This window comes from Paramormyrops kingsleyae, chromosome 5 (assembly GCF_048594095.1).
Source record: "Paramormyrops kingsleyae isolate MSU_618 chromosome 5, PKINGS_0.4, whole genome shotgun sequence".
In the NCBI taxonomy this organism is placed as follows: Eukaryota; Metazoa; Chordata; class Actinopteri; order Osteoglossiformes; family Mormyridae; genus Paramormyrops; species Paramormyrops kingsleyae.
In genome coordinates this window covers 28827558-28841660 of record NC_132801.1, presented here as the reverse complement: position 1 = coordinate 28841660, position 14103 = coordinate 28827558, and the positions used below count along the sequence as shown (strand labels likewise).

The 14103-nt window shown below is 41.5% G+C and overlaps 1 protein-coding gene across 3 annotated transcripts in view; it reads right to left on the bottom strand.

Moving 5' to 3' along the window:
• Positions 1–12905, bottom strand: part of LOC111845539 (voltage-dependent T-type calcium channel subunit alpha-1H) — a 103357-nt gene extending 90452 nt beyond the window's left edge. For all 3 annotated transcript variants that reach the window (XM_072712539.1, XM_072712541.1, XM_072712540.1), the window contains exons 1-2: positions 12529–12905; positions 11804–12119 (exon numbers count right to left, since the gene is read on the bottom strand). In XM_072712539.1, coding sequence (XP_072568640.1) covers positions 11804–12095 — 292 coding nt within the window. In that variant the 5' untranslated portion in view covers positions 12096–12119; positions 12529–12905. The remainder of the gene's footprint in view (positions 1–11803; positions 12120–12528) is intronic.
• Positions 12906–14103: the final 1198 nt, after the last annotated feature.

Below are 14103 nucleotides of genomic sequence, written 5' to 3'. Positions count from 1 at the left end.
TAAATAAAAATTAAGTGATGATGACGAAAACTATAATAAAAATATATTGACATTTTCTTTAACTAATAAAAACGAGACGAAAATGTGAGTGAGGGACGTTTTTGGAAATGATCCAATCAGAATTAATCTTGGTGCGTGGCGCGGTGAGACGCACACGCACATTTGGAAAATTAAGATACTGATTCACCTTGCGACGCGAGATGCGACAGTACATCTTGCATACATTGGTGGGTGTCTGTCTGACTTAAACTAAAATGACATGGCAATGGCTGGGAGAAAAAGAAGAGAAGATATATGGAATAATTTCACGTTTGATGTCAAGACAAACAAGACCTTGTGTAAACCGTGTGGAGCGGAAATCGCTGGTAAAAATACAACAAATCTAAAGCGACATCTGCAAGGTAATTTTTTCAGGTCATGCAGTATTTGCAATGGCATTACTGCCAAATACAGTTTTTCTTTTAAATAATTTGGAGTTGCACTTTTGCTTTACAGAATGAAGAATGTCATATGCAAGTTCTAAACAATGCATATCTAATTTTTGGTTTTTATGGAAAGACGATATTCCACATATTTAATGAGACTTGGCTTTATTTAATTTTAAGTTAGAATATTTTGTATATTACCACGGTTTAAACTAAATTACATTTAAATTAAACCCAATATATTTTAGTCAACTAAATCTACAGTAGATTTAGTCGACTAAAATCTTATGCTTTTTAGTCGACTAAAACTAGACTAAAACTAAAACAAAACAGATGACTAAAATATGACTAAAACTAAAATTGCATTTTAGTCAAAAGACTATGACTAAAACTAAATTGAAATCTGCTGTCAAAATTAACACTGCTGCTCAGATTTAAAAAGCAGTCCTGCATTCTCTCTGAAGACACTTGTTTCAGATGAGGTTTGTGCTCTTGAATAAGTAGTGTAATTCAGGTGGGATATTGAAATTACTGTTTACACCAGATTACTGTTTACGCTGGATTACTGTTTACACTGGATTACTGTTTACACCAGATACTGTTTACACCAGCTTCCCAGAACTGCGGTCTGAGTTTGACAAAACTGCAGCAAAATGGCGCTGATAAAGACTTTGAGCACTGTTATCACACAGCACAACCAAGAAACAGGAGAGTTTATTGTAAAATACCGCAATCCCGCCTCTGAAGCCAGGTCTTGAAAATAATATTTTTAATGCCTACAAACCATGTGCGATGTCCATAGCTCAAACGGCAAGGCCTGACAGCTCCGCACTCTCAGCATTCATCTTTCCCATGATGTTTCTTCCTGACAGGGTCTGTGGTTATGCCGGGACGCCCTGCCGGAGATGGGGGCAGCTCATTGCAGGCCTTCCCGCTGAGCGGGGAATGTCATCCTTTGCGAAACTTCACAGGCACACGGGGGGGGGGAAACGTGATCCGAAAGCTGGGCAATCCATAGTCTGCTCTCGTATCAAAGCCAGGAATAAATCAGAGTACAAACTCCGGACGGTGTACAGGTTTCAGGGCAGGACACAGCGCCAACATGCAACCTTACTGCGAGTGAGTAATGCTTTACGTCCCCGCTGTGTGCTCTTTAGCCAGTGTGGAAATTCATTAGGCCGCCCCAGATGTGCAGACCGAGAATAAGTCAGAGACGCCTCAGGAAGATACCACCACTGGCAATGAATAATTCTTGGTTTGCAATGTTAAAATCAGTCTGTGTTTATTTCACATCTTTTAGACACAAAGCTGCCATATTATCCCCCGTGTCGCCACTCAGCTCCATATGGGATTTGGTCACAGAAGCCCAGCGTAAGGAGACTGAAACAGGAGCTGCCAAGGTCCCTTAACCCAAACAACACACAGGCCCTTCAAAGGTTAGACAGCAAGATTCTCCAGTCAAGATATAAAGCATTCAACTGGGATAGAGAGGAGAGCATGGCATGGAACGGAGACGGTGGAAATGGAAGGGGCCAATGCAACAGGTGATCCAAGCCAATGCTTGTCAGATAAGCACCTTCCAAGGGCTGATAGCAGATGTGACCAGCTATAGAAATAAACAAACAGAGTCACTCCCAAACGATTCCAAATCAAAAATGAACAAAACCGAACAGAGAAAACTGCGGCCTCTCAAACTAGGGAAGAAGCATATTGACCAAACAAAACAGGAAAAGAAACTCAGCCAGTGTAAACAACAGCCCTGGTCGTCAGTTATACATGTTCAAACACACACGTGTCTTGGCATGCTCAGGTAGAAAGGAATAAAACCTTAAAATGACCATAAGTGCCTTGTTTAGTTATTTAGGAAGGGCACCTTTACTTTAAGGTCTAATGAATAACATTATATTGCAATTATGGGCAACCTGAAGACGAAGCATGACGACTCTCAGCGGAAACACGGGAAGAGATAAACGGCAGTATTATTTAGTCACTGGGCCTCATTCCCTGCAATAAGCCAGGACTAGCAGCTAATGAGGTTCACCAAGGGTTAGCTAGTGAAGCCTGAGTATTAGTGACTCTTGTTGCCAGGGAAACTACTGCTGGTACCCTGAGATATTGCCTGGAACACTGATGAAAAACAATAATAACCCTGGAGATTCATTAGAGACAGTATCTATGGAAACAGCCACAGTAAAGTCATTGTTTTTTTCCCTCCGTTATATCGCAATAAGAGTGGTTGTCAGAAGATAGGGTCAGTTTTCAAGAAATGTAAGTTGCAGAACTCATGTTCACCAGGTGCAGCTTCAAGGTTAAGCACAGGATTCCAAACATATCCATAAAAGGAGAAGATCAGTCTAGCCCAATTAACACGGGATCAAATAAAGGCCAAAGGATGTAATGAAGTTACCTTGCTGTTCTCAAAGAGAGTGTGTTCAAGAAATCACCCAACAGCCCTGCAACAAAAGCATCGCCTTAATGATTTAACCAAAAGCTTAAAGTGGAAAATAAAGTGTTGAAAAAATAACATTCACCACTTTTTAATGGCTCTCGTCAGTTTTGAGGCTGACAAATCACGACAGGTTAAGCATGTTGACCGAACACAACTATTCAACAGCAGCCTCACTAATAATGTTTTGTGAGAAAACAGTTTTTGTTATTTTACAAAAATAACATCCTTCTCTAAATACACACCTCTAACAGACTCTTAACTGCATGACACGGCATTGTAATCCACAGATCGCTTCCACCGCACAGCACAGTATACAGAACTTACAGAATATACACAACTTTCCTTATATGGTCATTAGCATTAGTCAAAAGATAAGTACAAGTCACTGAGCCTCACCAGCAAGGAACATTTTAAATTAAGGGAGGGGAGGGACCATTAGGGAATCAAAAAAGTTACTGTGTCCACAAGTATAATGTTTGAGCTGGTGGGCACCATTAATCGCAGACTGCAGATTCTGGCAGGGAGAACCTGTGCCAATTGGGCAATTCAGCAGGACCCTTCAGAACCTCATTTTGAGATTTACAATGGAATCCTAGCATATGCATGAAGGGTAACTGGAAAAAAAAGTTTTAAGACCCATATTAAAAGGTTCCATTGTATGCAAGTACACAATAATTACAATGCATGTGCATTGCAAAAAAATAAATGTGAAACTTGAATGCTCAAAGCCAATCTGTTGACATTTATTGTAAAACAGCAAGAAAATGAAATATGTTCCCTGCATAAACACTGCGAGGCCTTAAGTCTATATTTTTTTGAAGCGTCTTTGGCAGTCGTCAGAGCCACGAGGCTTTTTGGTGAGGTCTTTACTAAATCTGCGCACAGGCCTGATGCAATTTTACTCATTTTTCTTGGCAGATTTTCTCCTTCAGCCTAAAGCCGCTCTCCTGCGTCCGATTCAAAGTTCTGACTGGAATCATATTTAGAAGCTGAGGAAGGTTGTGAAAAAGTGACTGACAAGCAACTTTTGAAAGGTTCTGTGTAATCTAGATTATGGAAATGTCATCATTTTCATAAAGACTGTGTGCTTTTCTTCCTTGTTGTGGGGTGGGGGGGGGGGGGTTGCTGTTTATGCATCAGACAGAACAAAACGCACTGGCATTATCACAGAGTTCACCTGAACATAGCCGTAGCTAAATAAAGTATCACAGTTGTCTCAGTATCAGATTTTAGTAGGAACTCACGTCTTCCACCTCATTCAACATTAACACCCATCGTGAGTATAAGTAAAATGTGAAAATGTATAATAAAAACACTGCATGAAAAAACATATATAATGCAATATCAATAATAATAATAATAGGTAATGATTTACATTAGCTGCACCTTCAAAATGCATTCATAACACATTCATAAGCAGCTTGTAAGTATTCCTTAACATGCCAACATATCTTAATGGTTTTAATATGCATTAATAACAAACATTATATGATTATACGATTATAATCCATCCATCCAACCATCCATTATCCAATCCGCTTATCCTACTGGGTCGCGGGGGGTCTGGAGCCTATCCCGGAAGCAACGGGCACGAGGCAGGGAACAACCCTGGACAGGGGGCCAGCCCATCACAGGGCACACTCACACACCATTCACTCACACATGCACACCTAAGGGCAATTTAGCAACTCCAATTAGCCTCAGCATGTCTTTGGACTGTGGGGGGAAACCAGAGTACCCGGAGGAAACCCCACGACGACACAGGGAGAACATGCAAACTCCACACACACGTAACTCAGGCGGAGACTGGTGGGAGGCAACAGTGCTAACCACTGCACCACCATGCCGCCCCTACGATTATAATGTTTGTTATTAATATACATTAAAACCGTTCAGGTATGTTTGGATACTAATGGATACTAAATGCTCAAAGCTCAAAGAACACTTACATGCTTCTTATGAATGTTCTATGAATGAATTATGATGGTGCACTGAATGTTCTATGAATGCATTATAAAGGCATTATGAAGGTGCAGTTAATGTAAAGGGTTACCTAATAATAATATAATGTTGTGGTCATAACACCCCACCCGGCGCCTGGCCTTTGAGTGGGGCGTACTGAGTAATCCCACTGCACTGCCCCTACTATTACAGGGGAGGAGCGGCTACCATTGTTGTATCTCAACTTAAGCTCATTTGAATTAAATTGCCTATATTTCAGATCCATGCCTATATATTAAGGAACAGCAATTTATATCTGCAACCTACCATGATCCATGATATCAAAGAAAATAAGGGTAGATTGCCATATTAAAGCAGTTATTTAGATCAAGTGCTGTTTACATAGGAAGATGACAAAAGAATATGTGTGTTTGTGTATGTATGTGTGTGCATATATATATATTAGGAGTTTAACGGTACACATATTCGTATTGAAAATTTTCAGTACGGTCCTTTCGGTTCAGTACGCATATATATTGAACGAATGCAGCAAATGCGGAAACTTCGTGTGTTTGTGTGTTTCCCACGAGCAACATTTGGAAAGGGCCGGATGAAGCCGCCCTACTGTGCATGCACATGTACTGCTTAATGTGAAGCTGGAGGTTGTTCATGGGAATACAAGTACAGCAGAGGTATTTTTTAATTTTAAATATGCACCTTGATGGATATTTATTTTTATTTTATTTACTTGACAGAATATTTATTTTGATTTACTTTTAAGTAAATAGTTTTTTGTTAGTAGGTTGCAGCAGTTGTGACAGAGACTTTTTATTTAAGAAAGACAGTCATACTTTGTTATATATTATATGTACTGTAATACATTACCAGTTCAGTTTCTGATGATCTATGGGAATTTCCGGAAACCTCACTTTACTTCATCAAAAAAATTACAGATGTTGAAATATTCTGAAATACAGATTAGCAATGTTCATCCCTTTTAATCTCATTTTTATTTTACATTCAGATCATTTTCCAGTATGGAATACAACACAAAAATGCAAAGACAGATGGGGTACTTAATTCCCAGTGTAGAAGGGCACATATTCGCATGCCTGATGAAAACCCGGTGAGCATCTCTGAACGAAGGATCACAGCTGCAATAGCCGCAGAACAAAGGAGAAGCCGACCCCCTCGTGTGCATGTGCTCTGGATAATGTAGGTACAGGAGAACCTGGTGATATGAAGACAGCGGCATCGGGGGTCACTGCGAGCTCCCCAGCGCCGTGACGCACACAGACACCGTCTTTCACTAACGCGTGGCGGCTCAAACACCATTCGTGCGTGTCGCGCTCCCGAACACGCGAATGAGCCTCAAGGCTGTAGCACGGAGGGGTTTCATAGCAAGCTAGGTGGTTTCATCCCGTTGTTCTGGCAAGATTCAGCTGTGTTCCGAATGAAGAGCCGTTAAGTGTGCCAATGTTTCAATTAGGAGTTTTCAATAAATATGCCTGAAGTTTAACTGCGCTGTCTCACTTGTTATCTGTGCCAATGAATCCTGGATTCAGGCACCAAGCACTGAGATTTTTATTGGGGTCTTTCTGAATCACATGCTCAACCAACCAGACAGCCATCTTAACTCGTGCTGTTTCTGGTATTTTGTTTTGCAGATGGACGGTAAGCGACTTTCCCCAGGGAAGGACGCGCAGCTCTAGAGAAAAGGCCGTGTATTGCATGTTTTAAGTTCTGCAGACTATATTATTTTTGTGTACATCTCTGCTCAAGGGGGCCAGCAGGATATTTAAGTCCAGTTCTGTTTTATTTTCCTCATTGTATTTTACTTCACTGTACTTCACTGTACTTCACTTGTACAGAGAACTGTACATTAATCTGGGAGTTTAATTTAAACAATGTTGCCAAAAAGCCTTACTCCAGCGAGGATCCAGTTACGTTTGTTTGTAGTTTAAATCTCTGGCACGCATCCAGATTTGCTACCACACTACGGTAGCGGCGATGAAATTCGAACTTTAGCTGGTTATGAGTCCTGTTGTTAAAAGCTAGCTAGATTTCATGTTTTTAAGAAATCGTTTTAAATTAGGGTAGCTTATCCAAAGGCTGAAAAATAAGTGGGAATAATACAAGACTTTCAATTTATTTAGTTACATAAAACATAACATTCGCAAACGTTCAAAACTCACTTTGGGTAACGGGAAGTCCATAAACAGTCAGGCTTCCTCACCTACTTCCAGTCTGAGACACAGTGATTCCAATAAGACTAAGGCTTCGGATAAATCTCGCGACTGCCATTTGTACAGACGGACACCAAGCTTCCAGTAAACGCCCCTAATCTCCACCGAGTCGCCGTGCAACCCCAGCGCTTGTTTAGCTAACGGGCTGCTATGCCCTCCTCTGAGCCAGTGCAGACCTTTCGAATGAATCAAGCCGAAAGTGTCAGAACAACTGCTGACTCTCCCAGACGCCACTCGCGAACAATGGCTTTTGCCGACTTGAGATGATCTAGGATGCCCCAAAGGCCTCTTATGTAACCCCGAATTCTCCGAGATGAAAGAGTGACGGTCATGGGTATCCTCGTTTTGCACAATATGGTAATGGAATGACAAGCACGCCAGCAGGTCCATTGGAGAGAGATTGAATTCCTTCCAGCTCCCATTTGTGCAGCAATGAGACACATGCCGTCTACGCTCGTCAGGTCACCAACAGGCAACTTTATAAACAGCAGAGGGAGGACAGGGACAAACAAGCCACCTCGCCGCTTTCACATCATTATTCTCTGCTCCGCAATCCCAATACACTTCAACACAAAATCACTGTTAGCTTTCACATCGGAGTTTCCATGGTTTCTGTGGCGCTGCCAATTTTTTTTTTGACGAAAAGCTTCTGAATCAGAAAGACGCATCATTTTGATGCCTAGCAGGACATAAACTACAGTAATCATGACTGTGTAATTCCGCTAGCTAGATAGTTACAGTGGAGCGCTAATTACTTCTCTGTTAGACCTAATCCATATTAGCCTTGTGTTCTTAGTAATTCTGATCCAGTCCCCCTGAAGGGCCTTCCAGAAGAATTCAGTAAAAAGATAACAACTCTTAAGCTTCTGTGAGGAACAAATTCTTGTTCATCGAGGAAAACATTTTGGATTTAGTCAAAGCTGTTCGGGCCTCAAGCCTATTTCTACCTGGGCAGATGCATACCACTGCACTGAAACTGATAGGCTTCCGATTTGCTTAAGAAAAAAATGTACTTGATGCGTTCACATGTCCATGGGAAACATAATGACTATTAACGAAGTTTAAGAAAAAAACACTTTCTCAAGAAAAACATCCATAGCTGACTTTTCACCATCACCAAACCAGTTTTATGTGGATACTTATCAATGATTTTATTTTATTTTAATAATGAAATTAATAGTGGTATAATTTTACAGTTAATGGCTGTTTTATAAGCTATGTTATTCGGTCTTTATAATTTCCAAAAAAGGGTGGGTAGCCACAAACTTACCATGACCCTGTACTGGACCAGCAGCTGGAAGATGGATGGATGGATTGATGGATGGATGAGAAACACAGACTTCTAGAATCACTAAGTTTCTCACAGCCAGCTGTACCTGAACGCATAATCAAACTTCCTCACACTTTCTTGTAGGGATTTCCAAGAATCGGCAGATTACAGCCAGAGATGGGTTGGAAAGCAAGTTCAACGGATATATTTATCTGCCATCAGAGAGGCTCTGAATCAATGAGTGCTCTTTAGCTGAAATTGCTGTTTGCCCGCATACACAATCAATAGTTGACTACTTTGTTTGTGGCTTAAAAGAATGAAAAGACACGACATTCTAGCATGAAACACAATGTAATGTACTGTAATAATCAACTGAGATTTAGAGATAAACAAAGCTCATAGCAATGCTGACAACTCAGGCAGAAACCACAGACAGAGTACTTCACAACCATAATGACAACTCTACAGTGGGGGAACATAATGGTCTCATTCTGCCAGTCTGCAAAGGGAACTGGTCAGGATGGAGATCCCTACTGACCACAGCACAAACACCTCCTGAGGATGCTCCCAGCGAGACCTGGCCCATTTTCTGATCGACAGCATGGTGTAGCTTACGGTGCAACAAACAGCTGCTGTCTACAGGAATGCATGTCAGTGGACCACACACAGTCTACCACTGATGCTTCTTGGTGGATTCTGGGAGCTTCTGCTGGGAGCTGAGAATATGAAAGACTCAGATTTACCCAATTCATGTTTATTCATCTAGCAGATGCTTCAGTCCAAAGTGACACACTCCCGAGGCAGACAATACGCTGTACACAAACAAAGACGAAAACACGACGTACGAGAGTGCATTTAATTGTCGAGAGCGATATGAACAGAAGATTACTGTATAACTCTTGGACACCTCAGCAGTCCTGTTATTACATCCTGTGGAAACATCAGTACAGGTTCACTGAAGATTTGCAGCCAAGATGTTAATTAAACCTCACAGCTGCTGCTGGAGCAACATGGGGGCCACAAAATTAACGGGCTCCTTTTAGCGCTGCCCAGCGAGCGCCTTTACGATGAAAAAAAGAACGAAAGAGAAACACAATACTATATTTGTGCGATTACGTTATCAATCATTGGGATCTCATAAATGTTCCGACGGCGTGAAACCGAGAATTCCGGTCTCTCCGGTGACATAGCTGGGAAAGAAATTTTAAAACGAGTTGAAATATGACATTAAAATAACACTTCGCTCATCTTGCTCCAAAGGGGCTGAGCTCAGCTGACTCTGAATCCGACTTGAATGTTCATATAGACCAGTGTCTCCCAACCCCTCGCGAACCCACAGTCGGTCCACATTTTTGTCCCTCTCAGCTCCCTGCCAGACAGTTCACATTTTTGCTCCAGTTGGGAGCTTGGAGGGAGCAAAAACCTAGAATGTCTGTGAGTCCCCAAGGACCGGATTGGGGAACACTGACATATACCTCAGTCTGGCGCGTGGACCAAAGTGTGTAACTCTTAGGGGTTTCTCAGGGATACCAGCACATTCCCATCTCAGACCAGCTGTTTATCGTTGCGCCCTTTGCTTCAGTCAAGTGCAGAAACGTGGATTCGATTTTGTGGGAGCTTTAAGCATCAAGGCAAAGTGAACTGGAAAACAATGCTTCCCAGATAGCACCAAATCCCCTTAATCCCAATAATCTTCATTGCGAGCAATTACTCTGCTTTACACTTCCTCCGTGTGCCCCAATCAGTTCCTAGGCTGTGTTCCTTAATCATTTATCTGTTCTTTGCTTATTCATCCATCTAGTTGCTTACTGCAATTTCCACCACAGACCATGCAGACACCATCTGTTCGTGACCCCAAACCAGTCACTTTGCTAAATAACCAGGATCTCGTTAAGACACTAAGCCGTCGGTCTCATCAGGACGCAAGACGGTCGGCGGAGCGCAGAGTTGGGTACACTTTCTCATTCCCGAGCGAGAATCCACTTTGCAGGAGCTTCGGCGAAAGGATCAGACCCACGGCAAGAGCCTAGGTGACAGAGGCATGCAATACACTTGTTAACAGGATATTCTTTCATACATAAACTTGTCAGAATATAACAAACAAAACACTAAAAGTGCCTTTACGGGAGCATCAGTCTCCCCAGCTAACAGGAAAAGCCATCTTGGGAAACAGAATAGAAAACGCCAGCAACTGTAAACTCTGCTGCTTTGAAAATGGCTCCACTAACGCAATAAAATACAGGCAGACAATGAGTTTGACAGAGCGGCGAAACACACACACACATGCACGCCACTTCAGGAATTAATGTATCTGCTGCGCTCTTTCTGTCACGGAGATCTTATGAAAACATACTGTATGTAATTCATAAATATTGCTCCCGTCATGTAAGTATAAATACAGGAAGGTTCAACTACTTTCAGCAGCACTAAATTTATGCAAAATCAAAATATTTACTCAAACAGCATTCAGACCACCTCCAAGGACTAAGTAACACTTGCAGAAGATCTATAAAGCAATGGAGCTGTATTGTAATAGCAACAAACATTACTGAAATGCCTAGGTATAGCCTTTTGGCTGGGGGGGGGAGATCAAAAGAGCTGGCACTCACTGAGCAGACGCCTGATCTCCTCCTCCCTGATTTCATTAGAACTGCACACCGTATCTGTCAGCTGATGTCATGTTCACAGACATATCACAAACGTATATCTTGAATGATGCAGGTTGCATCATTCAAGCGATGGAACTGCGTATTAACACCCAAATGGCTACTTGTTACTGTATCACTTCGGCAAGGCCGTCCTTAGTTATGTGAAAAATGGTTCAACATGAGAAATCTGAGCAGCAAAATGTCAAAGCAGATCTCAAACCCTAATCACTTCGTGTCTAAAAAAAATGCTGTGGAAAATTGTTCAACATTCAGCTAATCTGGTAGACTAAATAAATTCAATTAAATCAATGTCCAGTTACAAAATACAAAATGTGTCCACTTACAATCATTGTCCAATTACAAAATATATTATGTAAAACAGAAAAGCAGTGGGACCTGCCCTAATATTTTAGGACATAAGGTGCCCTTCTGGCAAGATATTCAGGTGCGGTTTTCTCCTTGATATTGTTATACATCATCTATCTTCCACAGATAAATCTGTAAATATAGATAAGGCTAAAATAAAGGTACGAACACACAACCTATATGTGTCATTTATAACTTAGATACGGCGTTTCCATCTACTTCAAGGGTATTGCAAGACAAAAGAATGCATAATTTTATAAATAAAACTTTTCAGAGCATAAGAGAAGCTAATATGGGAATTTAAACCTGATTCTCTGGGATATCATTGCCTGGATGCGCATTCAGTTTAAGGCACAACTTTACAACATGAAGTCTCGGCACAGACGAACTCTTGATGGACGCGTTCGGTCAGGTGAGGCGAGAACATGAAGGACACGCGCGGTAATATGAAGGATATGGGTTACAGACCAGCTTAAGACACCAGCTGCGGGGACGAGTTGTCTGCTTGAGGCAGAAGAACACTACGGGTGCCATTGCTGGGTATGGAGCTTCCTCCTCATCCTCGGACACCAAGTCCGGAGCCGGACCGCGGCCGCCCGGCTCCCGATAAGTGGCATTCTCCAGAGCCGGGTTGGGAACGCTGCCACCGTCCCTCTCATCCCTTAGGTTGCCGCACTGACCCGAAATTGGCACCCTAACCTCTTCGTTCTCCAGGAAATGAAAGTGCTCTCTCCCCTCGCCATCAGTCATGATAGCGCGGCTGACAACGGGACCCTGCGGGAAATATCCGAGGGGTAGATTAATTCTGGGGTGCACCAGCAACTAAATAAAACAACATTCAACCTTAAAATTCAGCGCACTGTGTTCAATTGATAGCGCTATTTAAGTTCACGGTCATCTCCCGCATGCAACGCATTCATTAAATAACCATACTGCTTAATATATAGGCCTACTGGTGAAAGTGGCCAAGTGTGTTTGCGGCAATAAATTATAATAATGTGGTTTTAAAATAGTATAGCCATATGAAGAAGTTATAAATATTACTACAGTAATATCCATTAAATTGTACAGACTCTTATAACCAGGATATGTAATGTTACAGAAAAAAATAATTAAGATGTAGTTTACGGTTAAAATAAGTATTCGAAAATCTGCAGAGCAGATAAGTAAGTTGTTAATTTACCTTACAGTCGAGGTGTGATGAGTTCCCATAAGCATTTCCTTTACTTCCAATATATAGTTTAGAAATCCTTCCAGAAATTAAACAGCGTTTTCTCGAAATCCATCTGCGTACTCCCAATATTGTCGCTTTTGGCTTTCAGTCAAATCCAACTGCATTCGCAATCAAGAGGAATTATCAGATGGGAAAAAAATATTGAAAAAACTCAACAGTACGTGGACAGAGTACGTGCACCGTTGGTCATTATAGAAAGGGAACAGATTAATATAGATTTTTAAAATGCCAAGAGGTATAGCGGAGCGTCCGTGGTCATCGGGGTTTCGTCTCGCTCTGAGACGCCAAACTTCTGCTTTACCGGGAGCGCCGAGACACGTGACCGCCGCTCCGACAGGGAAGAAGCGCCTGGAGTTTCCAGCATCAGCACCGACACTCCGCAAAAAGCCAGCATCCCCGCAAAGACGCCTCGTTTCACACTAACAGCAATCAAATACCATTATTATTATTAATATTATTATTATTATTATTATTATTATTATTAACTGTCTTGCTGCCGTGGAGCGTGAGAACGGATATGACTGGTTGACGGCTCTTTACGCATATAACCAATGTTTTTCAATAAGATTATTGCATACTAACCTATTGTATTAAATCGCTCACCGTTAGGTCTATTGTTTGATCAACTTTTGACCCTGTTTGTCTCTTAAGTTTTATTCGTTTCATTTTTCAATATGGAAACGGCATTCTTCGCCTCTTCTGAAATAGTGTTTTCAAAACGATTTTCAACAAATTGCAGCCAAGAAGGACAGTTTAGACTGAACGAGTTGTATGACCGGTTTTTATGTGATTGCCGTGTAAAACGGTTAGTATGTTTAAAAGACAAACGGGCAATAGCCTACTGTGTTTACATAAAATGTAAGTCAATAAGAGTCTGGTGGGCTACAGCACTTTGACGTGTGCGGTTTCAGCTTCTGTACCGTAACGGTGTTTCTGTGTCACTCAGTGTGCATGTTTCAGTCGATCCTGCGGAAATGAACGGGACGCTCGCGTAAATTCCCGGAGCCTTACTGCATTACCCTGCTATTAGGAACTGTCTTCCGTTTCTGAGCTCTTTTGCGGAAAATTATAAACGTTGAAAGCAGATAATAGCCTAGACGTCAGATTTTATCAAAACTGAATCAGAACACCGCGCCTTTTGTCATGTTAAGTAATTTGGCGTTTTTACATAAATATACGAGTTCAGCGACCCATAGTCACGCCGGACATTTTTCTCCTGGCTTTTTTTAATACGCCCATGGTTTTCATAACAATGCCAAGTCACATAAAGTACTTACTGACATCAACAGCAAATTAGGCACGCTTACATGAAAAGGACAGTCCATTATTTTTAGGCTCCAGAAATATCTTATTTAATGCATTCCCCCAAGTGCGCATAATCACTCCCTCTTTGACTATAAAGCCATTTAATTGCCGTATGAAATGTGGCAGTTTTGCAAAGAACACACTTATACCGTTTCAGGAGAGGACTACATTATTTTATCACGTATAGCCTATTTCATTCACATGTGATATAACCATTTC